General features: G+C 42.7%; 3 protein-coding genes across 5 annotated transcripts; 1 reads left to right on the forward strand and 2 right to left on the reverse strand.

Moving 5' to 3' along the window:
- Nucleotides 1-357: 357 nt before the first annotated feature.
- Nucleotides 358-27,996, reverse strand: LOC113021372 (putative C-type lectin domain family 20 member A). 3 transcript variants are annotated; one of them, XM_080300473.1, is made up of 6 exons: nt 27,659-27,996; nt 5,442-5,516; nt 4,714-5,097; nt 4,217-4,537; nt 4,015-4,106; nt 358-1,934 (listed from the first exon to the last, which is right to left on the reverse strand). In XM_080300473.1, exons 2-6 carry the CDS (start codon nt 5,476-5,478, stop codon nt 1,872-1,874), a joined length of 897 nt encoding a protein of 298 aa, XP_080156599.1. In that variant the 5' UTR covers nt 5,479-5,516; nt 27,659-27,996; the 3' UTR covers nt 358-1,871. The 3 variants fall into 3 exon arrangements, with proteins under 3 accessions (XP_080156599.1, XP_080156598.1, XP_026021798.2); XM_080300472.1 differs by having other exon boundaries at nt 358-1,939; XM_026166013.2 differs by lacking the exon at nt 27,659-27,996 and adding an exon at nt 23,335-23,615 and having other exon boundaries at nt 358-1,939.
- On the forward strand, nt 17,314-19,642 carry LOC145428365 (uncharacterized). The gene is made up of 5 exons (XM_080300471.1): nt 17,314-18,103; nt 18,231-18,343; nt 18,537-18,694; nt 18,785-18,917; nt 18,991-19,642. Exons 1-5 carry the CDS (start codon nt 17,965-17,967, stop codon nt 19,447-19,449), a joined length of 1,002 nt encoding a protein of 333 aa, XP_080156597.1. The 5' UTR covers nt 17,314-17,964; the 3' UTR covers nt 19,450-19,642.
- LOC145428364 (uncharacterized) lies at nt 19,647-22,412 on the reverse strand. The gene is made up of 2 exons (XM_080300470.1): nt 21,847-22,412; nt 19,647-21,208 (listed from the first exon to the last, which is right to left on the reverse strand). The coding sequence occupies exons 1-2, from the start codon at nt 22,023-22,025 to the stop codon at nt 19,969-19,971; spliced, it is 1,419 nt and encodes a 472-aa protein (XP_080156596.1). The 5' UTR covers nt 22,026-22,412; the 3' UTR covers nt 19,647-19,968.

The raw sequence follows: 27,996 nt of genomic DNA on the forward strand, positions 1-27,996 counted from the left end.
CCAGGAGAATTGAAGAAACGAGTGGAAAGAGGGGAACATGTATACCGAGACGAAAGGAGCAGAAATACTCACCACGGACACTGGGAGAAGTCACAGCACGGGAGCAGGGAACAAGCACCCTAAGAGAGCACGCACTGGGGATTATTTGCATTTTGTCATTTGTTCACTCTAAATAAACACACTGTATTCTACATAGGAAGTCCTCGTTTGGGTCCTCCCTTTGCCAGCCTGACCTCCCTTTTGCCTCTCTTCCATAGTTCATTTGATTGGTACACAGAGCATGTTTGTTGGGTTAAAAGTCAAGGGAGATGAGCAAAATTTGTATCACAGTTGAATAAAAATGCCAGAGTCTTGGGAATCACTTCAGTGATTTTAATGCAACAAGTTTGGTTCAACTGCACCAGCGGAGACAGCATGGGGAGTTGACAACGATGGCTGTAGGTAAATGAACATAACAGACAATTTGCATAATGGTTTACTTGTTACAGCAACAGGATAAGCATGTGCAAGCTACTGGATACAATATAGCTATGCTCCTAAGCAGAAGGACAACATAGAACTACCACCTATGAATTTATATTGCCATATGAACATATGTTTCTAAATATTACTCAAAGGGATAAAGTAAGTTCATGAAATCCAAAAAATAAAAGGCAACTTAGGCAACATCTGAGTCTCTCCTGACTCTCCTGACTGTTAGTAAATATGAAAGACATTCTAAGTCCTTTGGATACAGAGTTATCTATGTATTCTAACTTATTCTCACACATAACGTCAATAATGTCAGCAGCTGGTTGGTGGACTATAATTTCTGTCTTTAAGTCATCAGCATTACAGCATAAGCAGAATATGAAAGACTAACAACATTTAAGATGGTCAAATTGTTATGCATCCACAACACCACTATTATTCCTTCTGTAGGGCCAGGTGTTAAATCCTGTATTTGGTTGTGTGCATCATCCTTGACAGCTCACAAACCGTTTCCTAAAATATTTTCTGGTTAAAAACAAATGTACTTGGCTGCTTATATTTATTTTTATCAATACATCTTTATTTCAAAAAGGTGTTGAAGCAGATTTTCAGTGTCTTTTCTCTCTGTCCTTATTCTCCTCCATTTTTCTCCTTCTGTTAATTTTCTTCCCAACTTCTCTTTTTCCTTTTCTTTTATCTTTCCCATTCCATGGTCATGTCTGTTCTGATTGTAATAACTCTAAATAATAATGATAATAATAATAATAATAATAATAATAATAATAATAATAATAATAATAATAATAATAATAATAATAATAATATATATATTTTTTAAAACCTAATAAACTATGACAATCAAGTGGACCAGTATAGGATTTAGGACACGGCCCCCTGGAGTCTAGATGGTGGTGGTGGTGAAGATGAAGACTGAGGTTTGAATAGAGCTCTGTCTGAGGTGTCTGAGGTGGAGATGGGGAGGAGGCAGGCTGCACAAAAAAAGTCTAAAAAAAGAACAATGGAGAGCTGAGATTTAAAGCATGCGAAGCAGAGGCTAATTGGCTCAAAGCAAAAGGGTGAAAAGATGATTGGACTAAAGTAATGATGTCAGTATTGAGATTGACAGCGTGAGAAAGCAGTAGACATGTAAATAGAAAAGCAGCTGAACACCCAAGAAAGCAGGCAGATGACTGATGACTGATCTTACTTATTGAATTTATGCATAAGCTTCATTGCTAAAGTAAAAACTTGTACCTTACTGTAAGAATATTAACCTAACCAATTAAACATATGTCCTGAATAGGAGAATTCAATAATCAAATGTGGATAATGAAATGTTTTATTTGACCCCACAGTTTGCCTCTTTTACTTCCTCCTCTTCTTCAACATGCTTCTTCCCATCAGGCTGCTTCACCCATTGTAGTTTGAAGACTCCACTCAGGCCATGCTCTGTCAGTCTCTGTCTGAACTGTGAAACATAAATGCTTCATTAATATCCTGTTGAATCTTTAAATATCTCTGATTAATGAGACTTGTCTGTGGGAAAACGTTTTAATAAATCATTTACCTAGAGGTAAAGAAAGAGCTTCATCACTTGATGAACATGTAATTATAATGATGACATTTAAATATCACTTTCTACACATTAACAAAACTGTACTTTAAGTACATTTTCAGTAAATAATGTTTGTTCTTCAATATTTTAGTTGGCTTCTATAAAAAGATTATTACTAAAATCAGTTTTGTATTTTTAGCAGTAAGATTTTACTTTTCAAATACTGGACTTTTCAAATAAGCTTTATTGTGCAGTTTGCCCAGATCTATGAATAAAAAAAGTGACGAAATGAAGAAAACGTGTAAAATATGTTGCCTTCCTCAATGCACACCACAACTGGAGGCAAATCCCCTGTGCCGTGCATAGGTGTGGTTTCCCCTTAGGGGTTCACGAACGGTTTCCACCTCTATTCTGATCTTTTTTTATGGTGAGGTGTTAATTGGTATCTATTTCCCACTTACGAGTCATATCTTTATGCTCAGTCAAAATAAGACAGTGTTAAAGGCTCTGACTAGCTTCACATCCATGAGGCAGTCTTCAACTCACCCACCCCCACTGCTGCTGTTCCACCTCTGACACTTCACACCTCCTCTACTCACCCTGCTCACTCCTCTCCATCCCCAACAACAGCATCCAAAACAACTCAACACAAGGCTCCAGCCTGTCTTTCTCACCACCCAGGTTAGGAGGGAAATGAGGAGGATTAAAGCCAGGAAGTTAGCGGGTCCAGATGGTATCAGCTCAAAGGTTGTCAGGTCCTGCGCAGACCAACTGTGTTGGGTGATGGAGTGCGTCTTCAACCTGAGCCTGAGGCTGGGGAGAGTCCCACAGCTCTGTAAAAACCTCCTATGTTGCACCAGTGCCAAAGACCTCATGCCCCAAGGACCTCAACAGCTACAGGCCAGTGGCTCTGACATCCCACCTGATGAAGACCCTGGAGCGGCTGGTCCTGGCTCAGCTTTGGCACCTGGTGATCTCATCACTGGGCCCTCTTCAGTTTGGCTACCAGCCTGGCATTGGAGCGGATGATGCCGTCATTCACCTCATGCATCGTTCCCTCTCTCACCTGGAGACCGCTGGGAGCACTGTGAGAATCATGTTCTTTGATTTCTCCAGTGCCTTCAACACCGTCCTGCCCACAGTCCTGAAGGACAAGCTGGAGAACTCAGGTGTGGACCATCACCTCTCTACCTGGATTTTGGACTACCTCATCGACGGACCACAGTATGTGAGAACTCAGGGCTGTGTGTCGGACAGGGTCGTCTGCAGTACGGGGGCCCCACAGGGAACGGGAACGGTTCTGGCTCCGTTTCTCTTCACCATCTACACTGCAGACTTAACCCACAACTCCACCCAGTGCTTCCTGCAGAAGTTCTCTGATGACTCTGTAATAGTCGGCCTCATCACTGATGGGGACGACAAGGAGTACAGAGATCTGACCCTAGACTTTGTGGAGTGGTGCCAGCTGAGCTACCTCCAGATCAACACTAATAAAACCAAGGAGCTGGTGGTAGACTTCCGCAGGCACAAATAACATCCAAGGTATGGACATTGAGGCTGTGGACAGCTACAGGTACCTTGGTGTTTATCTGAACAATAAACTGGACTGGACTCACTCTCATCCTAAAGTCTCAAGAAGACCTTAAGCATTTCACTTAGATGTTGAAGACTGCAATGCAGTATGCACTGAACTGTCTCTGGTCCTTGTTGCCACTTGCAATACAGGAAGTGGTCCCAGATTTCAGTTTTGGGCACATATTTTGTGATCTGCTAACTGCGTTAAATTGAAAAATGCTGAGGCACCTGATAACATTTTGAATTATCATTATTTTTATTACTATATTCATCTATTTAAAAAAGATTCATTTCATGTCGGTTTTGCTGTCAGTCTTATTTTTGATATCACATACCTGTTATAAAGACTTTCTTTGAGTAAAACGTTTATTTTTTTCATTATAGGTAAATATTATTTGAAACTCAGGTATGACCTTTTCCAAGATTTCCTCCTCCAGGTCCTCCATTTCCACAGAGGGGTCAGTTTTCTTCAGCTTAATCTTCAGCACCTTCCTCTCCCTGAGTGCTGAGTTTATAAAAAAAGAATGAGGGAAAAAAGATGCTGTGATGTAACGATCTTCTGAGACTAAAGAAAATATCAGAATATATTAAAAATACAGTAAAATCAGAACTCACCAGTATAACAGACAAAGTACCAGTTTGCACCGCAACGATAGTTGACCCACTTGCCTTTAAATATAGTCCCACATGCATCTGTGGCTATCTTGGATGGTTTATCAGGAGCCCAGTTGTGTAATAACTGTGCAGTTCCATCCGACCACTTCCAGGAATTTCTGTATAGTCCAATCCACGTGTAGGAACTCACTGTTATCTTTTTCAGCTCTTCATTCTCAGATTGGTTTCTCACACTGGCAAGGTCAGTGTGGTTCTTTCTGCAGTAGCTCTGAGCATCCTCCCAGGTGTTACTCATATTCACAAATATGAAGCGTGATGTGTCTGAAAACATTTGAGCAAAGAAACATAAGTAAGGGTCTAACTTCACTGCTCAGCCAAAGAATGCAAATGAGCTATACATCTGTGTTACTTATTCATCACCTCCATTTGAGATTACAATGATAGTCATGATAATAATCAGGACACTGATATACAGTATGCATATTGTATTTAATTACTTTTATTGTAGCAGAAGAATGGCAGTTGGCTGTTGCATTCTACATCTGCCCATTTCCCATTTTTAAGCATTGCTGCACAAACTTTATGGTGTCCTAAACCATTGGGTTCCTCGTCATTCCACATCCTGAACTCAGTCTCCCCTTCACCATAGTAATCCTGGTTTTCCAGACACCACTTCCATGCTTCAGTGTCAGGTATAAGTCCAATCCACACATTAGAAAACCCTTCTGTGAGGTTCCTCAGTTTGGCCAAGTCTTGCTCATTATGTACAATGGCTAGGTCAGTATACTTGTTCCTGCAGTATTCCTGAGCTCTGGTCCAGTTTCTTCCATATTCAACAAGGTTGTAAAGATGAGGAAAATAGCCAGGTAAGTAAAACAGTCCTGTGGAAATGATATGTGCACACACACACACACACACACACACACACACACACACACACACACACACACACACACACACACACACACACACACACACACACACACACACACACACAATTAATTTTTTTAGTTTGGTGTCTTTAGTAGCAAAAACAGCTAAAATGGGTGACATGTCAGAGTGCAGTCAAATCACTGACCACAAATGTGTGCTTCGAAGCATTTGAAAACAAACTCAATTTATAATTTGTGGTCAAAAAATCATAGACAAATGCACACATTTTGTTTTCTTTGTGCAATTAAAACAATGAAAATAAATGAAGTGGAAATAAATAATTCAAACTGACCTGACAGGAGCATCATCATAACTGTAGTCTCTTTCATGATGCAGTGTTAGACACACTGTTCCGGTATGATATTTTCTGTGGGGGAAGTAAAAATATATACTGTAACAGTACCGCACTGAAACTCATAGCTTAGTAAAGGGTGTACTATGTATTGTACACTCAACAAAAATATAAACGCAACACCTTTGTTACTGCTCCCATTCCCCATGGGATGGACGTAGAGACCTAAAATTCATTCCAGATACACAATATAACCATCCCTCCCAAACAGTGGTCACAAATCAGTCCAAATGTGTGGTAGTGGGCACATCTGCCATATTGAGATAATCCATCCCACCTCACAGGTGTGCCACATCAGGAGGCTGATCTGACATCATGAGTAGTGCACAGGTGTACCTCAGACTGCCCACAACAAAAGGCCACCCTGGAATGTGCAGTTTTGTCTCACAGCAAAATGCCACAGATGCCACAAGCAATGAGGGAGCGTGCAATTGGCATGCTGACAGCAGGAATGTCAACCAGATCTGTCGCCCGTGCATTGAATGTTCATTTCTCAACCATAAGCCGTCTCCACAGGCGTTTCAGAGAATATGGCAGCACATCCAACCGGCCTCACAACCGCAGACCTCGTGTAACCACACCAGCCCAGGACCTCCACATCCAGCAGGTTCACCTCCAAGATCGTCTGAGACCAGCCACCCAGACAGCTGCTGGAACAATTGGTTTGCACAACCAAACAATTTCTGCACAAACTGTCTCAGGGACGCTCAACTGCATGCCCGTCGTCCTCATCGGGGTCTTGACCTGACTCCAGCTCGTCACCGTAACAGACTTGTGTGGGCAAATGCTCACATTCGATGGCGTCTGGCACGTTGGAGAGGTGTGCGCTTCACGGATGAATCATGGTTCACATTGTTCAGGGCAGATGGCAGCTGAGAATGTCCCAGTTCTTGCATGGCCAGCATACTCACCGGACATGTCACCCATTGAGCATGTTCAGGATGTGCTTGACCGGCGTATACGACAGCGTGTACCAGTTCCCACGAATATCCAACAACCTCGCACAGCCATTGAAGTGGAGTGGACCAACATTCCACAGGCCACAATTGACAGACTCCATGCGACGATGTGTTGCACTGCATGAGGCAAATGGTGGTCACACCAGATACTGACCGGTTCTGGGTCCCCAGACCCCCAATAGCGCAAAAAACTGCACATTCCAGGGTGGCCTTTTGTTGTGGGCAGTCTGAGGTACACCTGTGCACTACTCATGATGTCAGATCAGCATCCTGATGTGGCACACCTGTGAGGTGGGATGGATTATCTCAATATAGCAGATGTGCCCACTACCACACATTTGGACTGATTTGTGACCACTGTTTGGGAGGGATGGTTATATTGTGTATCTGGAATGAATTTTAGGTCTCTACGTCCATCCCATGGGGAATGGGAGCAGTAACAAAGGTGTTGCGTTTATATTTTTGTTGAGTGTAGATAGATCAAAAACTTGATTTGTGAAATAGTAACTATAGCTGGGAAATAATAAAGAAAGCAAAACATTTGTCCAGATTGTACTAGGAAATGGAAATTGAAGTTCAGTTCAGAAAATGTATTGTCAGTGACAGGTTTAGTTGGATGTGTGTAAAAATCAGTCCATAGAATAAACACAAATAAAACATATCAAAGCTAATGTGAATACAAAAAAAGACAATATGAAAATGATGTGTTGCAATGTTGTGATAATGTCTGAATAAAAGCAGAACAAGAACCATAAAATTCAACATTCAGGACGTGGCTCTGGCATTATAAATCTATTTAAATACATTATGAATATAGTAATTATAAAAACCTTTGTGGATATGTTCATCTTCTCTTTTGTGGCTCCACTTACAGTTTTGGACTAGCGCTGGGTATCGATTTGATTTCTATAACTGATTCGGTTCTGAATGACAAGGTCCCGATTTAATTGGATTCAATTTTGACTCAGACAGTCAGAAATATTATATATTCTGATCATTCATCAGTACATATCCATATTTTTAAATCTAAAACAAAGCTGACACTTGTGAGACTCAGAGGTGCAAGCATCACAGCAGATGCCGTTGTGTCAGAGTAACTGAAGTAAAGGATAAAACACAGAAAAATATAAAGGAAATTTTCTGGCCTGGCTTTTTATAGCCGATAACCACCTTAAAAATATTCTGCAGTAGATCAAAAACTGAAGAAATCCATGAATCAACATATGAACATTACCTGATGCCGCTGAAGTGAAGCAGAGCAAAGTTAGAGAGGTTTTATTAGAAACACGGCTGAGCGTTTTGCAATTTGGCAGAATTTGTAAAAGTTTACATTTCTTCAGTGCTGAACAGCAGAAATTAGGCTTTCTTGTCTGCAGTGATGCGGATGCTGCACCGGTCTGTTTCAGTTTCAAGTTTTATTGTCGTGTACAGATAAACAGTGTAGCCACATTTATCCATAATGAAAATTTTTGGCTCGTGCTCCTCAGCCTTACATGAGCATATAGAGAGTGTGCAGTTTATTAAGGAGAAAATAACAGAATTTAGCAGTAGTAATAATAATATTAATAACAATGACAAGGAGAAAAGGAGAAAAACAAAGTAATAATATTAGAGAATTAAGACAAGGTGGTATTTACAAGTTTGTGCAAAGTTGTGCAACGAGCATTTAAGTGGCATTTGTTGAAGTGGTAGTGTGCAAAGTCCTGTAATTGTAGCGAGTGTGTAGTTGTGTGTATGGAATGTCAGCAGTTCAAAAGTCTGATGGCTTGTGGGTAACTGTCTCTGTGTCTGGTAATGTGGGTCTGGATGCTCCTGAACCACCTGCCGGACGGCAGGAGTGTGAAAGGTCTGTGGCTGGGATCAGAGAGGATCCGCTGCGTCTTCCTCATGCAGCGATGTCTGTAGAGATCCTGCATGGCTGGCAGTTCAGTCCTGGTGATGCACTGTGCTGATCTCACCACCCTCTGCAGAGCTTTACGGTCCAGAGCATTACAGCTGCCGTACCAGATGGTGATGCAGCCAGTCAGAATACTCTCAATGGTGCATCGATAGAAGTTTGTAAGTATTCTGAGGTTCATGCTGAATCTTCTCAGCTGCTGTCTTGCTGCCTTTGTTAGCACATCAACATGGTGTGACCAGCTCAGAGCCTCGCTGATGTTGATGCCCAGGAATCTGAAGCAGCTGACGCTCTCCACCTCTGCTCCTTCGATGTGGATGGAGGTGTGGCCTCCTCTCTGCAGTCTCCTGTAATCCACGATGAGCTCCTTGATTTTGCTGACGTTAAGCAGCAGGTTGTTGTTGCAGCACCATGATGTCAGGACTCTTACGTCTGCCCTGTATACCGCCTCATCTCCATCAGAAATGCAGCCGGTGATGGTAGTGTCGTCTGCAAATTTGATGATGGTGTTGGACAATGTTCCCTATAATTTTTATCATAACTCTGGTTTTACGTGGCCGATCAACACAATTTGAAAACTGGTATAAAGTTCACACTTTTTCTGTCAATTGTTCCGTCTCTCCTGCTCACATCTCCAATGGTTGTACACGTTGTCATTAACGTGGCTTCACTCCACATCAGTCACGCCGCTTTGCTAGCTGTCATAGCCTGTCAACGATGTTGATTAGCTGCGTGTATACGAATGTAAATCGCATTATTGGCTGGACTATGGGATAAGGTGGCATCGTTCTAATCCTATACGGGAGCAGCCAGTCACTTACTGACTAACACTGCAAAACAGAATTGTTAAAATATTATTAATTTCAATTCAGGTTAGATTTTTTTGTGCGCAATGCAGATTTTCTGAGTGTAGAGACCGTGCCAGCAGTGCGCAATTGCGCACACGCGCAGCTTAGAGGGAACATTGGTGTTGGAGCTTTGTGTTGCTGTACAGTCGTGGGTGAACAGCGTGTACAGCAGGGGGCTGAGCACACATCGCTGGGGGGCACCTGTGCTGAGTGTGAGTGTGGATGAGTTGTTGCTGCCGATCCGAAACAACTGAGGTCTGTGTGTCAGGATCCAGCTGCACAGGGAGGAGCTGATGTTCAGGTCATGGAGTTTCATGACGAGTCTGGATGGTATGATGGTGTTGAAGGTGGAGGTGTAGTCTATGAACAGCATCCACACATATGTGTTTTTCTGGTCCAGGTGAGAGAGGGCAGTGTAAAGTGCAACTGCTATTGCATCGTCTGTAGATCTGTTGGGCCTGTAGGCAAACTGGAACGGATCAAGTGAAGCAGGGAGTAAAGATGTGATGTGAGCTTTGACTATACGCTCAAAGCACTTCATGGCAATGGAGGTGAGTGCTACTGGGCGATAGTCATTTAGGAAGCTCACATTCATTTCCTTAGGGACAGGGATGATGGTGGTCCTCTTAAAACATTTTGGGACAGCAGACTGGAGCAGGGAAAGGTTAAAAATGTCTGTGAAGACACATGCTCATCAGGTAGAGAAGCAGTTACCTCCCTCACTCTGCCGCTGTTTCCCTTGTAGTCTGTGATGGTCTTCAGACCACTCCACATGTTCCTGGTGTTGGAGTTGCTGTAGCAGAGTTCCACCTTTTCTTTGTACTGCCCTTCTTTAACCTTCTTTATTGGTTTCCTGAGTGTATACCGGGATGTTTTGCATTCACCTGGGTCTCCGTATTTAAAGGCTGTAGTCTGTGCTCTGAGCACTGCGCGGACCTCTCCGCTAACCCACGGCTTCTGGTTGGCATAGGTTCGTACAATAGCCCTCGGTACAACGTCATTGGTGCATTTGTGAATAAAGTCTGTTACGTTATCAGCATAATTGTTGATGTTGTTGTCAGCAGCGGATTTCCCAGTCTGTGATGCTAAAGCAGTGACGCAGGGTGCTGTCTGATTGGTCGGTCCACCGTTGAACTGAACCGTCATGGGCTGGTCGCTTTTCAGCCTCTGCCAATAGGCTGGCAGCAGCAGAACAGAGGAGTGTTCTGATTTGCCAAAGGCCAGTCGGGGTGGGCTTTGTAGGCATGTGCGTACAGAGTGTAAACATGGTCCAAGGTGTTGTGACCACGGGTTGGAAAGTTTACATGCTGGTAAAACTTCGGCAGAACTTTCTTCATGTTGGCTTTATTAAAGTCGTTAGCCACGATAAAAGCAGCCTCCGGGTGTAACGCTTCATGCCGGTCGATAATGTCAAACAGTTCGTCCGGTGCAGAATACCGCTGTAAACTCCCTGGGCAAATAAAAGGGTCTGCATCTGATCATGAGGTGTTCAAAATCAGGAGAACACCCTGACGAAACTGTCTGTACATCAGTACACCACCGTTTGTTGGTCATTACGCACATGCCACCTCCCCTACATTTACCTGAGTCCTTTGTTCTGTCCCGGCGGTTAATGGAGAGCTCCTCAGGGACAATGTGAAATGTCTTTGTTTGTGAAAACAAAGACATTGCAGTTCTTAATGTCCCTTTGGAAAGTTATCCTGGCCCTTAGTTCATCCAGCTTGTTTTCCAAGGACTTTATGTTTGCTAGAAGAATGCTGGCAAGCGGGGTGCGATGTCGTCTTTTTCTCAGCCTGACCCGAATCCTGGCTCTTTTACCCCTTTTTCTCCGGTGTTTCTTCTGCCCAGGTAGCAAAGGTGAGTCACCACCATTCACAAAAAAGTTGGTTTTTGAGTTTTGTCGAATGTTCAGGAGAGTTTGTCTATCATAGGGGATAAAAGCATCACAGGCTGCAAAGAAACTAAGAAATAACATAACGAACATAAGAAGAATGCAAAGTTGAGGAGGACACCGAGCGACAGCAGCCATCCTTACTGGCGGCATCTTCAAAGATAAAGTTGTGGTGAAGTTGTGTTGAAGAGGGAGCTGTGTGTAAAAGCAAAGCTCTCAATTTACCGGTTGATCTATGTCCCTACCCTCACCTATGGTCACGAGCTGTGGGTAGTGACCAAAAGAACAAGATCGCAGATACAAGCAGCGGAAATGGGCTTTCACCGACGGGTGCCTGGCCTCTCCCTTAGAGATAGGGTGAGATGTTTGGCCATCCGGGAGGGACTCAGAGTAGAGGCGCTGCTCCTCCACATCGAAGGAGCCAGTTGAGGTGGTTCAGGGATCTGACAAGGATGCCTCCTGGGCGCCTCCTGGGTGAGGTATTCCGGCATGTCCCACCAGGAGGAGGCCCCGGGGCAGACCCAGGACACGCTGGAGAGATTAAATCTCTCGGCTGGCCTGGGAACGCCTTGGTATTCCCCTGGATAAGCTGAGGAGGTGGCTGGGGGGAGGGAGGTCTGGGCTTCTCTGCTTAAGCTGCTGCCCCCGCGACCCGGCCCCAGATAAACAGAAGAAGATGGATGGATGGATGGATGGATGGATGGATGGATGGATGGATGGATGGATGGATGGATGGATGGATGGATGCATCAGATCTGCAGTCATATGTTCCGGACATTCAGGTGAAGAGAGAAGCTTAATTGTGAACTACTAACCTAATCTGGTGGTGAGTTGGATCAGGTGGGAGAGGGATGATGGATAGACCTGGCGTGCCTAAATGTATGGTGAGAGTGTGCTGGGGACGCATGACAGAGGCTCTGGTCCACAAGATCTTCAACTCCTACCTTCGGCAGAGCTTCAACAGCATTCTGAGGGAGACTGGGGACAAATGAACCATGTTCAGCACCTCCATTGCTAAAGGAGCTGCAGCCACAAGGTGGTTGGTGCCCGTCATGGTAATAATCCCTGAACCAGATGGTGGACACCAGAGGTGAAGGGAACATCAGGTTGAAGGAGTCCGCTCAGGCTTGGGTAGCCCATGGGCCTTCAGAGGCAGCTATAGGTACCGACAGTTACCTGGTCTCTCAGGCAGTTAAATCATTAGTGGCAGGGCCCCTAGGGAGGAGGAGGTTCACGCTAGTTTCCTGAAGGCTCTGGATATTGTAAGGCTGTCTTAGTTGACATGCCTATATACCTTCTAGTATGGGGTTGGACCCCCTTTTGCCTTCAGAGCTTTGTGGCATAGCTTCAACAAGGTCAGTGTTGTACCTCAGTTGTAACAAGTGGCTATTCAATTTAATGTTACCTTGCTATCAGCTTGAAGTAGTCTGTCCATTCTCGCCTGACCTCTGACATCAACAAGGTTAATTTACCCAGAAAAGCTGCTGCTTACTGATTTTATTTTTTTTCAGACCATCAGTAAATCCTAATTGTCTGAAAGAATCCAAGTAGATTAGCAGTTTCTGAAACATTCAGACCAGCCTGTCAGGTATAAACTACTATGTCACTCTCAATCACTTTTATTTCTGGTGCTTAATTTGAACTTCAGCAGGTTTTCTTCACCACGTCTAAATGCCTAAATGCTGACCCTTGATTGGGTGATTAGATATTTATATTAACAAGCAGTTGAAGAGGCATACCTAGTAAAGAGGCTGCTGAATGTATTTAGTGTGACTTTACTGGACTATAAAATCAGAAGTGCTAAAGTAGCAATTAGAAGTGTCTCTATTAAAAAGAAAAACCCTCCATAAAGCTCGGACATCTTACAATTCATCGCTGATTGAATATAATGAGACCAACCAAAGGTTTATTTTCAGCACTGTAGCTAATTATAATTGTAAGCTGACAAAACGTCAGCGCTCAGTTGATCCTATAATTTAACTAACAAACAAGCCTTATTTGTCACATACACAATCATACAAAGTACAACATGGAGTGAAATGTTTTGCGTCCCTGCTGCAGATGTAGCCACGCCATTCCAGGGCTTGGTTTTTAGCATGGGGGATTTAGCCAGGACCCTTACTGGAAACTGGGTGGGAACTGAACTCCCGCTCCAAAGGTGTGTAGTCTTATCACTACATTATCCAACTATCACTAGTTCTGGCACTTCATGAATTTGTTTCCAAAGAACATTTTAACCATCAAAAAAAATTCATAACCTCCCACAGATAAATCCTTTACATCTTTAATGCTACTGATATTTATTTGACTCTTTTTCTCTGATTGATCTTTCTTAATTAACTTCAACAATCACTTCCTCCAAGCCATCAACATGTCTGTCAGAGCCAAGTACAGGACTGCTGAAAGAAGTACTCCCATTAATTAATGAGAATAATAATTAATCTGAAGTAATCACAATACTGAAGCAGCACTAGTGAAGGTTACAAATGATCTTATGGCCTCTGACTATGGACTCATCTCTGTGCCTGTGTTAGGAGACTTGGGTCATTGACCCAGAGTTTTGAGTTGTCATTGCTGTTGAACTTTGATTTTGCCCTTATTCATCATTTCTAATCTTTTGGTTTCTTTGTTAGAGTACTGCCTTCTGGTTTCTGTCTGTGCTCGTAGTTGCTCCATGCCCTCCTGGGTTTTAATTGCACCTTAGAACACACATGCATCAACACTACAATGAGCGGGTGGAGGGAGGTTTGGAGTCTTCTCTCACCCCCGTTCTCTGCGGCCTGCTGGAGCGGGGGGGCTAGGAGGAGGAGTTGGCCGTCCGACTGCGGTCTGGAGTGTGGGGCCTCCCTGCTGCTGCGGAGTCGGGGCGGTCTGCCTCCCCCCACCGCAGGGAAAAGGGTAACACCACCTGGGTCTGGGTGCAGTTCCCCCCTCCAGGGGCAAGGGTACCTAGACCCGGTTCGTAGAGTACACTTGGGGAGTGTGATCGTGTGTACAGCGTATCTTTATGTCTGTCTCCACGTTGGTTGAGTGTGGAGTAAGTGCATATGAGAGCATGAGGGTGGGAATGGATGTTTGTGTCTGTGTGTGCCTGTATGTCTGTGTCTATATGTCAGGTTGGGTATCAGACGCCACCTCTCTGGGGACATCTCAGGCCCTCCAAGGTTTGGAGGCCTATCTCCACCCACCACCACTTCCCCTGCCAGTGGCGGACTCCCTCAGGTGTCGGTGCGTTGGTGGTTCTTTGTGTCTGGGGGTGGGCGTCCGGGTACACACCGGCTCACTCCTTGGCGGCCGCTTATCGGGGCCTGGAGCCTGGGGCTCGCTCGGGCCACTTCGGAGGTGGGGTGCCCCCGGCCTCTCGGCCTGGGGCTCGGTCACTCAGGCACGGCTGGCTGCCGGCGGAGCTCACGGGCGCGTCACTGCAACTCCCCCTGGCTTCTGCTCCGCGGCTGCTGAGTGAGCCCTCATCTGGGACTCTCCTCAGCTCTTTCTGGGACAGTGGCGCGGCTGCCCCTCTGTTGGTCTTCCTTGGTCTCTTGTGTTCTGGGGGCCTCTGGATGTCTGGAGTTTTGATCTCCTCCATACCTGCTTCATACCCTGGAGGACGGGGCTGTGGCTCCCCACACTCCCTAGCAGATCGTTACACGGAGAAACCTTTGGAATGCAACCATGCTGATCCACACAGGTATGCACACAGGTGTACACACGGGTATTCACATACGCGGACTACAGCTTTCTTGGCTGCTGCCTCAAAGCACATTGTGCGCTGTCTATCTTGCGTGCTGCACAATATCATTTATTATTTTGTATCTACTGATATCTACTGCTAGCTAGTTTATTGTGATGGTGCCGGTTTTTTTTATGCTGCTCTTTGTTGTTTGCTTTCTCTTCTGTTTTTTTTCTCCATACAGGTGACCCGGGTGTTTTGTTTTTTTTGTTTGTTTTTCTTTCTTTCTTCCCCCCCTTCTCACCGTCTCTTCTCCCCTTTGGTTTTCTTTCTCTCCCTCTCTTTCTTTCATTCTTTCTCCCTGTCCTATCCCCCAGTCATGTCTGTCCCGTTTGTAGCAACTGAAAATAAAATAAATTCATAATTATAATAAAGGTCAATCAAATGGACCAATATGGCAAGGCCATGATGATCCACTTGGTAAAATAAATCCGCTTGGCATCTTTCTTGGCCTTAAGACAACAATTCTGATGGCTAAAGATCCAAACGGGACACAAGAAAGGAAAAAAAAAAAAAAGGAGACTTGGGTCATTGACCCAGAGTTTTGAGTTGTCATTGCTGTTTAACTTTGATTTTGCCCTTATTCATCATTTCTAATCTTTTGGTTTCTTTGTTAGAGTACTGCCTTCTGGTTTCTGTCTGTGCTCGTAGTTGCTCTGTCTCCCCTGTCAGCTGTATCCCCTTGTTAAGTCCGCATCTCTGTGTTATGTTTCCTGTTTTACTTTAAAAGTCTGTCCTATGTTAATGTATCTGGTTTTGCTTCCCTTGTCTCACTAGGCCTGATTTGTTCCAGCTGTGTTTTCGTCCTGTCTCTCATTCCCTGATTGCTCCCTCTGTGTATTTAAGCTCTGTGTTTTCCTCTGTCTATGTTGTGATCTACCCTCATTTCATGCTGTGTGGTCTGTCTGCTTGTCAGTTCAGTTTATTGTTATTTTCAGTTTAGTTTTTGTATTTTTAGTTTTGTTAGTTCTCTGTCTGCCATCTAGCAATAAATCAAAGTTTGAGTTTACTTTCTGCCTCAGAGTGTTTGTACATTGGGTCCTCCTTACCACCACTCCTGCCTGCACACAGCCTACACATGACAGCCTGTCCTGTTACTACTGTAATTCTACAGACTGAGCTACCTCAGTCTGCTGAGCTGACAGCAGAAAAGGAACTAAATTCCTCTCTCGGTTTTTTGTACCAAATTTATTATAGTTATATACAATTAATTGCAATATACGATATTTAAAAAAATCTAACAAAATTAATAATAATAATAAAAACAGTTCTCTTACATTTTGAAGAATTTTATTTGCCTATATGTAGATGTTTCCATCTAACTTGAAACAGAAATAACTTCTTATCTAAAGAGAAACCAAGAACTAAAAGCAAAGATGACAAACTCAGAAGCACTAATTTAAACAGGGGACAAAATAAGTCTTGAACATGAATACTATGACAAATCCAAAAGAATACATCATGAATCCATAAAACACAAAGCCACAGGTCAACAACTCAGGGACCTTAAGTATGCCAAAACTTGTAAACAGTGCCACTGATGTCACTTGTGTAACTTGTTGGTAAGTGGCATGATCAGTGGTGTCAAAATGAGACACCATGAGAAATAAAAAAGTTGAAAAACCTAGCTGGCGGGTGCTCATTAAAAATGTCTTTAAAAAAAAGAACACTACCAAAATGATGTTGAATTTAACAGCAGCATCTGAGAGCAGATTGAAGCATTCATTACACGATTTAGGTAGAGTCATCATGACACTCGAATTTTAAATCAAATCAAATCACTTTTATTGTCACATCACATGTGCAGGTACATTGGTACAGTACATGTGAGTGAAATTCTTGTGTGCGAGCTTCACAAGCAACAGAGTTGCTTTAAGTTAGATTCAATATCAATACCCAGGAAAATACCATCAATACCACAGCGAAGATCTCACCCTCCAACAGCTGAACGTGAGACTAGGAAGCTTGACAAATAGGCGGTGTAACAGGTGAATGGCTATTTAGACGCTGTACCAGTCTGTCATGGTAAAGAGAGAGCTGACCGCAAAAGCGAAGCTCTTGATTTACCACTTGATCTAAGTCCCCATCCTCACCTATAGTCACAAGCTTTGGGTAGTGACTGAAAGAATGAGAACGAGGGTGTAAGCGGCAGAAATGAGCTCTCTCCAAAGGGTGGCTGGCATTTCCCTTAGAGATAGGGTGAGGCGTTTGGCCATCTGGGAGCAGGGAAAGATAGATGGATGGATTTCTCCTTTCCTTCTTGGGCTCCTTATTGAATCCAGAATCAAATTTAAAACCCTTTTCCTGACATAAAAGGTCTTAAATAATCAAGCCCATCATATCTTGTTAATACTACTTAGTACCATATCACCCTAATAGAGCAGTTCACTCCTACTTGCAGTGTTGGGAAGGTTACTTTTAAAATGTATTCCATTACAGAATACAGAATACATGCCCCAAAATGTATCCGGTTGTTCAGTCAGACGTCACGGATGACGTTGCAGGTATTTCCGGGTCTAAGTGCTCCTCAAGAAACAACGATGGCGGAGCCAGTGACTTTGTTCACGATTACCTCCTTCTTTAGCGAAGTACCAATTAGGGTTAAAAAGGGTCTTAATTCCTTCAACTCTAGTAAAGTGGTCAGTGTAACCGTTCTCCCAGGCGGAATTATAAAGGGAAGTGTCCAGGCATCCATGAAAAAGAAGATTTACAATGTTGAGGTGAGCTAGGAGTAAGCTAGCTAGCCGACGATTAAACATGAGATATTCTGTATTCTGATGTATTTCATAAAGCACACACACGTACAGCAATGCTATAACAGTGGAAGTAAACGAAGATGAAAATCTACATAACATGGAGGTTTTGGAGAGTTAGTAATGTTAGCCTAGTACCAGTTATATTAGCCTAGTTAACCTGGTACCAGTACACAGAGCAGCGCTGCAAGTGTTTGTTAGAATGTTTAGAATCAGAATCAGAAAGGGTTTTATTGCCAAATGTTGAGCAGGTTTACAACATCAGGAAGGAAGGAACATCATTAGGGTAAGCATTAACTTTCTTTCAATGTAGGTGCATGTTGAGGGTCAGTCAGTCAGGTTCAGCTCCTGTGAGTGCCCGATTGGCAATGATAAGTGCCATCATATGGCGGCATTGTTGATTTGGGTGGAGAAGAATGTGTCTCGCACTGACGTGGAATGTGTGTGGAAGAGGGTAAAATCATGCAAAGCAGAAGAAATTACTGCCAAGAGAGTGTCTGTGATGACACCCTCAACAACACAAGGTCAGTTATTTATTTAAAATTTGCCCTTTTAATTATAATAATTATTTTCTTAACTTTTTAAAAAGCATTGTGTTTTATATGCTAAAATTATTATTTATTCAGATTACTAAAAGCTTTTTTTTTTCAGCTGGAATCGAAAGACCTGTCTCCCAGGAGGACAAGGAATGGGCAGTGGCATCCCTATCGAAATTGCAACGTTTTACTGGGATGGGTTGGATTTTGAGTCCTGAATGCTCTCAGGTACTTTGATATTTACTTTAACATGTGGTATAAATTGTACATGTATGTAAACTCTTGTAAATTACATACAGCAGACTGTTTGCTTCCACTGTCCCCACTTTATTTTTTACATGTATTTTATATACTCTGTACCTGACTTTGTCTATTTCTTGGTTCCATTAAAACCTTTAAAATCCTTTTGCTTTAAATCTAGGCTAAACCAGCCAAGACATTTGATGAAGTGCTGAGGAACCTGGGATTTCCCCAAGCAGAAGACAAGGCTCGTTATCTCTTGGCATCACTGGCTGTGTCTGACGAAGAGAAGAAACAGATTGAGGAAGCAACAGTTGGGCAAACGAAGAATGCATTGTGGTAAGAAAGTGCTTTGAAATTAATTCTGTTAAGTGTTAAGTAGGAAATTTTAGTTAACTGTGTCTCTTAATTTGTGTTTCTTTATAAAAGGTCAGCATATCGCAAGAAGAGAATCACAGCCAGCAACTTCGGTTTGGTCCTGAGTGCAGTCCAGCGGCGCTCATACCCCCCTTCCTTATTTAAGACTCTGCTTGGACAGTACAACCTGACAGAAGGATCTAAAGTAAGTTGTTAGTAAAAAGGGTCTGTGCATCTAAGAATTCCTTTATGACTAAGTTGTATTTTCATCCCCAAAGGCATGTGATTGGGGGATCCTTCATGAGCCAAAGGCCAAGCAGTTGTACACTGACTGTACTGGTGCAGCTATCAAGGAGAGGGGACTGTTTTTATCTAACAGTGGCCTGCTTGGTGGTTCTCCAGATGGGACTGTCTCTAATGAGTGCATCATTGAGGTGAAATGCCCATGGTCAGCCAGAGCCAAAACTGTATTGGAGGCTGCAGAAAGTAAGGACTTTTTCCTACAGCTGGATGAGGCAAGTGGTTCCCTGGTATTAAAAAAGAATCACAACTACTGGCATCAGATCCAGGGCAACCTCTATCTCACAGGGGCGAAAAGCTGTCACTTTATTGTTTGGACTCCATGTGACTTTTTCATCTTGCATGTGGATAGAGAACAAACTTGGGCTGTTAACATTGAAGCATTGGAAACGTTCTACCGGGAAGTTTTTTTACCCCATATTTTATCGCAGCTTTGAATTCATATCAGCATGAGTAATTTATCAGTCCAAATGTTTATAGTTAATTTTAAAACTATTTGGAAATTGTACATTTTTTGTCATTGTAACTTTGTAAATATATTCAGATAAATTCTTAAATTATATTAATTTTTGATTTGAAAAAATAAAATGTTTTGGACAAACTGTTCCTGAAAATAAAGAGTAACACATGTATCTGGTATTCTTCATTTTAATTGAAAATGCATAGCAAGAAAACTAGGCAGTAATCAGGAAGCTGGAATGGAATGAAAAATGTAACAAGCCATTGATAAAAACAGAGTAAAACATTATACAAATCACAAATGAGACCATTCTCAATTTGAAACTATGCAACTAAGTTGTTTTTATGTTGTAACATCCTGAGTATACACACAAAACAATCCACTTAGGAGTTATAAATAATAAAAGTAAACTTATTCAACAGTTGTGTTTTCTGGTCCACAAGTAGTTAGAAAATGACACAATGTACTTTTACCTCTGAACTCTCACAGGTATAATTTATTCAATTTCACGGAGAATAGGTGTTTGTAAATTTGTAAGACACACACATGCTTTCAAGATCTTATTAATATTTTTTTTTAACTGATATGGGATGTGATGCAAAATTGAGAAAACTTTCAGTCTTTGAATGGAACGCTCTACATGTATTCTTGCACAGGAAATCTTCCTGTTGTTGTTCACTTCCTCCTGTGTGAATTGTCCGTTGGTGAGGAAGGACGGAATGTTCAGTGAGACCCCTTCTGGTAGGATGTCCCGAATTGTGAAGCCCTTATCTGCAATGACCATGTCACCTGGTTGTAGATGTTGCAGTACTCCACAGTCAGCTGTTATGGCCTTATCTGAGGCACTTCCACCGTACAAGTTGCTTACAAAGGTTATTACACCATTAGGAGCCACACCAATTAGAGCCTTTAGTGTGGTCCGTCCTTTGTACTGGCTGTACAAATGACTTTGTGTGTCAAGTCTCTCTGTGTTACAAACAGAAACTTCCGTGCAGTCAAGCACAATCCTGCAGTTAGGAAATGGTTGGAAGCAATCTGGCAGCGATGTTTGATTCTTGGCTCTCGAGGGAATGTTGTTTTCCAGCATGCCAACATACAAAATGTCATACAGTGCACTAACAATTGTTGTAAAAACATTAGTTACTGTGCCTCTGCTGCAGTTAAACCTTATTGAAAGGTCTTCATGACCAAAATTAAGTTTAAGCTTGATCAGGGTTAGAAATAACTGGTCAATTAGGGGCATCATTTGGACAGTCCAATCAGAATGATATTTAAGATCAAATCTGGAAAGAAGCGCTTCTAAAAACAGGACAGAAGCAGCATCGGGCAATCCAGTATAGTACTGGACCCTTTCAGGATTGTCAGATATTTGACTGAATGAGAAAGTCTGCTTCTGCTTCTCTACTTGTTTTTTAAGTTTTTCATTCTCTATTCTTAGCATGTCATTCTGAATCTCTAGCACCAGAAGACTTTGGGAAGAACTTGTGGAACTTGCAGTATCTGTCTGTGTAGCTGCATTGTTGGAATGATGTGGCTCATCTGATATTTCACTCTGATTTTCACCAATAGCTGGGACCTGCTCTTTTTTCTTCTTTTTTCTAACAGGGTTGTGGTCATCTGGGAACTGAAAAGACTTCCCGTCGTTCCATGCAAATCTTGTTGGCCCCGCAGCTTTTCCTTGAGGGAAGTGCCAACTGCAGACTCTTGAGTTGCAGTTTGGGGTGAAGTTTTCACGTCTGTGGAAGTGTTTAAAAAGACAGAGAGAAATTTCAGATCATACGCTAGCCCTCCATTAGTTATGATTAATACAAAAAAAAAAAAATAGAGATAAATAATAGAGAGAAGCTTCTTTCATCCAGATGAGAGAAGCTTCAAGAAACTTAAAACTTAAAGAAGTCCAGATGCTTTTCTTACACATCGTTGTACTAATTTGCTTTTAAGCTTACCAGAAAGATAAGTACTGGCAACCTTTGCTAGCTATTTGTTGGTTAGGTCTTTATTTTGGTAATTAACTGGCACATAGGCTGGGGATTGTAATGTATTTTCTTACATAGACATCGCTTTTTGGACGTAATTTTTATTCCTCTGAGCGTCGAAAGCTAACTAAGGTTCATATATATAGCGAAGTGACCCTTAGCTCTCAATCTTTGCTTGGAGAAATAAAAATGACTTCAAAAATGCAACAACGTCTTTGTATTAAAAAAAAACACAATAAAATCCATTGTCTATATAAGTACAATTACTCGTAAAAGCCAGTTTGTCTTTTAGTAGCGGGTTTTAATTGTTCATCACTAGCTATATTAGCTAACTAAAGTAAGAGCCCACTAGCTCTTATCTTACAAATTTATTCATTCACTTACGAGTTGTAACATACCTTATCAACTTCAGCCACTTCCTCTTCTCTCTCTTTTCACAAGGAAACCGGTAAAATGACAGATTAGACTGTTGTTTTGAGCCAGATTGGTTAAAACAACCAGGAACACAGCATTGTGTCATATTGAACACAGGAGCGTTTAGACCCGGAAGTAGGATTCGTCGGATTCGTCGCGTCATCACTGAACAACCGGATTCTGGAACCTATTCCGTTACTCAATGACAGTAACGTATTCTGAATACTTTGGATTACTTAATATATTGTGGCGAGTTCAGACAAGGAGGAGACGAAGGTATCGTTTGGTCTTGCTTCCCGTGAGCTAGCCAGGGAGCACAGCCGTTTATTACATTTGCAGAAGAACACACTGCCACTAGCTAACTGCTCAGCGCGGCAACCACAACACACATAGGGCGCCCTCTGACCCCGGAAGGACACACCGTCGCAGCGAGAGGGCGTCACCCGTCACCATGGCAACATACACAAAACATAACTGTACAAGCAGAACCCCGAACAGCCCTGACCCGCTACAATATTATCATGCTTTTTACAACAATGTGAATGTACTATTGCTGTGTGATTTATTACTATTACTGAAGGTCCACGACTCTGAACTGTAGTAAAGGGACCTCTGACTAATGCTGGGCTCACACTGTGCGATTTTTGGCCCATTTTGAGCCGATTTTTGAGTCGTGCGATCGTTTTGGCGATCGGCCCGATTTTGGCCTTCATCGTGCGTCGTGCATCGTGTAGTATACGTGGGGTAACGAGAAGCGATTGACACCTCACGACCAGCTCCCGATCATCAATCGCTTGGTCGTGAGGGTGTCACCGCAGTTTGCCACACTGCGCACGCGCAAACACAAATGTCAGCGAAAAAGACGGCGTAGCACGGCAGTGCAGCGTGTGATCTGGACACAAGCGATGGAGGCACAACCTGTAGAACCATCCGAGCCCTTTCGATGTGGCCTCACAAAATTATCACGACCACAACAACCGTGAAAATAGTTGGATTTACACTGCTGCTCAATCACAACTGCCTGACCAATGTTTTTCATTAGCAATTTAGCAAAGTTGATGGTGGTGGTGTGTCTGTGTGAGTGAAAGACGGAGAGGGAGAGCGAGCGACAGAATTTCTGTTATAACCTTCATTTTTATGGACGCACAGTGTGAGCACTCAGGTCGCATCAGAGCATCGGGCCGTATAGTGTGAGACCCTGCATCGTGACCTATGAACTTCTAACCCCTGCGAGTCAATCGTACAGTTTGAGCAGGAGCTGAATCGCGCGACTGAAAAAATCGCACAGTGTAAGCCCAGCATAATACGGCGGCTGTCGGCTGGTAGCCGAAAAATAGCTCTACTTTGTTGTGTGGGTCAACTTTTCTTGCGACAGACAGAGAGAGGCGTTGAAAGGCTGCTCCAACGGAACTTGTTGTTTTCGGAGGAAAACACGAACACGGTGTACAGTCGAGTCTTAATAGCTTACTTACAACTGGGCTCGTCAGGCACTCTTCTTGGCTGCAGTGGTTATTATTATATTTACATGCTTCCAGCTCCCGTTTTTGCTCGATGACTGCTCGTACCTTTCCACTCCCCTTTTTCTCCCTCCTAGCGCTCACAGACACATAACGTGTATGGCAGTCCATTCTCCCAGCAGCACGGACTACACTGAACATGATGCTACATTCTTTAGAGCTATGCTTGTAGCATTCTGCCTGTTAGCTTAGCACAACAACAACGAAAAGGCGCTGTCTCACCCAGGAAACACACAGTCGCAGAGAGAGAGAGCGTCGCCCTGTAACCATGGCAACCGTAACGCTGCCGCCTGGAACAACAGATCGTAGCTGTCAAACAAAACCCAAACAGTCCTGACAAAATGAAACAGGAAAGTACCCCAGTGTATTCCATTTATTTCAACAAAGTAACTGTATTCTGAATACCACCTTTTTAAACGGTAACTGTAACGGAATACAGTTACTCATATTTTGTATTCTAAATACTTAACGGCGGTACATGTATTCCGTTACTCCCCAACACTGCCTACTTGTAGGGTTGCCAACTCCCTGAAAAATAAATAAGGGACACCTCGTGGCCAGGGCCGGGCAACCCAGTTGTCTTCACCCTTCCCAGTGTGGTAGCTCTTTTTTTGTGTGTGTGAAATTATTTTTTAACCATTTGACTTGAATTTGATTTAAGCAGATGCATATTCTTTGTGATATGACCATATGGGAAACAAATGATCATTTAGCCATTTATTTTTAGCTCAAAATGACAACATTAACACAGTAAAACAGGTCTCTTTCTTAAACAGAAGCCTGTCATGCTTAACTTTTGAGAATATAAGTAAATCTTTCTTTAAAAGAACTCTGTCCTGCTTAACTTAAAATTATATTAATTTAATAGAAAGCAATAGAACGAAAAATATTCTTGTAACAGTGCACATACAGTGCATTTAGTACAATTGGCTTCAGTTGCGGTATTATTTCAGCTTTTCTAATGCTAATCAGCTGCTCCTGTTTGTAAACCCGCTTGTTCCCATGATTACGCACCTTAACTCATCATCATTATTCATCTATGTATTACTTTTATGTATTATTCATCTATTTGTTGTAATCATCCATCCTTGCAGTTGTTTATTACACAAAATAAATGATATTATCACACTTCTGGCCACATAGCGCTGATATTCACCGCACATGCCCATATTAACCTTAACCAGAGGGTTTAAACAACAAACCAGTGTTTACATACCATATCTGCTTCTGCCGTGGCCTGGTGGACAAAAAATTGGTTAAGGGTTCCCCGAGCTTTCACGCCCCTCATGTTCTTCTTGTGCCCACCACTAGAAGCATGCCTATGGAAAAAGTGCGCCGGCACACAGTGCAGTGCGCTTTATAGGTGTTATCGTGCACTTTCCCAGCCAGGTGTTTTCCTTTTCCCAGTCCTCCCTGTACTTTTGCAGCCTTTTTTCTTTTCTTTCTCTGAGGGGAACAAACATTGCTGCTCTAACGCTGGGCTCACACTGTGCGATTTTTGGCCCATTTTGAGCCGATTTTTGAGTCGTGCGACCGATTTGGTGATCGGCCCGATTTTGGCCTTCATCGTGCGTCGTGTAGTATACATGGGGTAACGAGAAGCGATTAACACCTCACGACCAGCTCCCGATCATCAATCGCTCGTGAGGGTGTCACCACAGCCGCTCACACTGCTCATGCGCAAACACGTAAACATCGGTGAAAAAGACGGCGCAGCACGGCTGTGCAGCGTGTGATCTGGACACAAGTGATGGAGGCACTTGTAGAACTTTGGAAAGCTCATCCGAGCCTTTTCGATGTGGCATCACAAAATTATCACGACCACAACAACCGTGAAAATAGTTGGATTTACACTGCTGCTCAATCACAGCTGCCTGATCATGTTTTTCATTAGCAATTTAGCAAAGTTGATGGTGGTGGTGTGTCTGTGTGAGTGAAAGACAGAGAGAGCGAGCGACAGATTTTCTGTTATAACCTTCATGTTATGTTGGCACAGTGTGAGCACTCAGGTCGCATCAGAGCATCGGGCCGTATAGTGTGAGACCCTGCATCGTGACCTGCAAACTTCTAATCCCTGCGAGTCAATCGTGCAGTTTGAGCAAGAGCTGAATAACGTGACTGAAAAAAATCGCACAGTGTCTGCCCAGCTTTAGATGTACTGTCATCCGAGACGTGCACCGCAGTGTCGGCGTTTGTTTCCCTGTTGGCCATGCTTGTTGTTGTGGTCATCTGTTGTCTTCCGGTATTTTCTCCGCAAGCGACCTTTCCTCGACCAATGAGATAATCTGAATTGTCATACTCGAATTGTCATAAGTGTGCTGTCAGCTCATTGGTCACAAAGCAGGAGAGGGTCTGGGAATTATGTTTTCAAACAAAGCGTTAATTCCATTAACATTTATAGACTACTTTTGATTCTCACTGTATTACAGGACAAAGTGCGTCCCTTATTAGCTCAATACGGGACGTGTACTTTTGTTTCTAAATACGGGACGATTCCGTTTTTTAAGGGACGGTTGGCAACCCTACCTACTTGTGATCCCTATTGTATTTAAACATAACTGGAAGCAGAGCTGGAGGATGTTATAAATTAAATCAAGTCTAAATTTAACATTGAGCACTATGTAACACTGTACTATTCATTGGATTGTAATTATTTGCATACCATAGTCAAAAAACGGTTTTGGTGTCAGAGAAAGAGGAAGCCAAGTGAATGAAGACATGAAATCATGTAGAAGTGAGGAAGGCTGAAACACAATCAGCTAACTGTAGCAGTGATCGCAATGTTGCACTCGTAGTATGGCACTATAGTTGGCAATGCCATTTAAAAAGTGGGGGTTAGCTCAGCTGACGGCAGGTCGGGAACACTTTCCAGGATTTATGCATTCAAAACTCACTTATCACAAATCCAAAAGAACAAATCATGAATCCATAAAGCACAAAGCCAGAGGTCAACAACACCAGGAGTATGCTAAAAACTGTAAACATTGCCACTGATGTCACTTGTGTAACTTGTTGATAAGTGGGATGATCAGTGGTGTCAAAATGGTAAATGACCTGCATTTGTATAGCGCTTTTACTTAGTCCCTAAGGAACCCAAAGCGCTTTGCACTACATTCAGTCATTCACCCATTCACACACACATTCACAAAAGCTGAAGATAAATCTAGTAGGACTATATTTATCCAAAATGCATAAGAATATCATTAGTATTTTTTAGTAATGCTGTTTCAGTGCTGTGGTTTCACTGGAAACCAGCTTGGAATTTGTCCAAGATATTAGTTACCACTTGATTATTGTTATTGATTATTAATCAAACCAGGCTGAGTGTGGTTAGCAACTCCTTCATGTGAAGGTAGTGAACCTGGGGATTTGTGTCTCCATGATAATGGATGGGATATGATCACTGATTCAGGGGTTTGGGTTGACAGCTGGGGGTAATCAGGCTTCTACCCCATTGAGAATTCATGAGCATAAACTATTAATCCAATTAACCAAGATGTCCAAAAAAGTAGGTGTGGTGATGTGGACGTGAGAAAGGAGAGCTGAAAACCTGGCTGTCAGGTGCTCATTAAAAATGTCAGACTAAATGGTTTTCTTCTGGGAAGAAAATACTGGCTGTATCAAAAATTACACATTTGTGGTCGGACCAAACTCCCTTCATATGAATCAGACATTTGCAGGGAGTTTATAGACTGGCCAAGATTAAAACCCAGATAAAACCTAGATGCACTTAGTTAAATGACTTGGCAATATCAAGTAATTCTGTGACAGTACAGTTAGAAGGATCGCCAGTATGTAAAGAACACTACCAAAATGATGTTGAATTTAACAGCAAAGAGCAGACTGAATTTATTACATGATTTAGGTAGAGTCATCATGTGCTAGAATTTAAGGTTCAATATCAATACCCAGGAAAATACCATCAATACCACAGCGAAGATCTCATCCTCCAACAGCTGAATGTGAGACTGGGAAGCTTGACATATAGATGGTATAACAGGTAAATGGTTAATTTGCAGTAAATGTAAGAAAACAGCTGTATGGAGTGTGAACTGAAAGATTTCTGGAGCATCATTCTATACATACATGTCTTGCAAGAGTAAGGTTATTTCAGTGGGCCTCATTTACTAACAGTGCATACACATAAATCTGTAATTTATCAATATTTTACTACTTTAGGATTACATTTACAATTCCTTCTTATGAACAAATGACAAAAATGACTTTGACCATCACTTGCAGTATAATTCCTTGGAAACTTTGGCAGTGGGTTTCTCACCTGAGGCTGACAGCTCCTTGTCCTCCACCTGTTTTCTTCTTTTTTCTTGTAATCTGACTTTTTTTTTTCACATCAGACTTTCTGATTCCAGGCTTTTAAAATGTTCGTCACTCCGTGCAAACTCTTTGGAAAGTTGAGCCTCAACAGTCAGACTTCCCCCTTATTTCCTGCGGTGGAGCTGCAGGCTGGAGATATTGTATAATGTTTATTTATATAGCAAAATGGGGGCGGGTCAGCATGCAGATAGTATGCAAGTTAGCAATAGGAGACTGCCTTGTGCAGGGTGGTGAGGACATAGTATGCTGGCATGTTTCAGAAATCCAGTGGTAATTTTTCAT

This window comes from Astatotilapia calliptera, chromosome 4, assembly GCF_964374335.1.
Source record: "Astatotilapia calliptera chromosome 4, fAstCal68.1, whole genome shotgun sequence".
Classification (NCBI taxonomy): Eukaryota; Metazoa; Chordata; class Actinopteri; order Cichliformes; family Cichlidae; genus Astatotilapia; species Astatotilapia calliptera.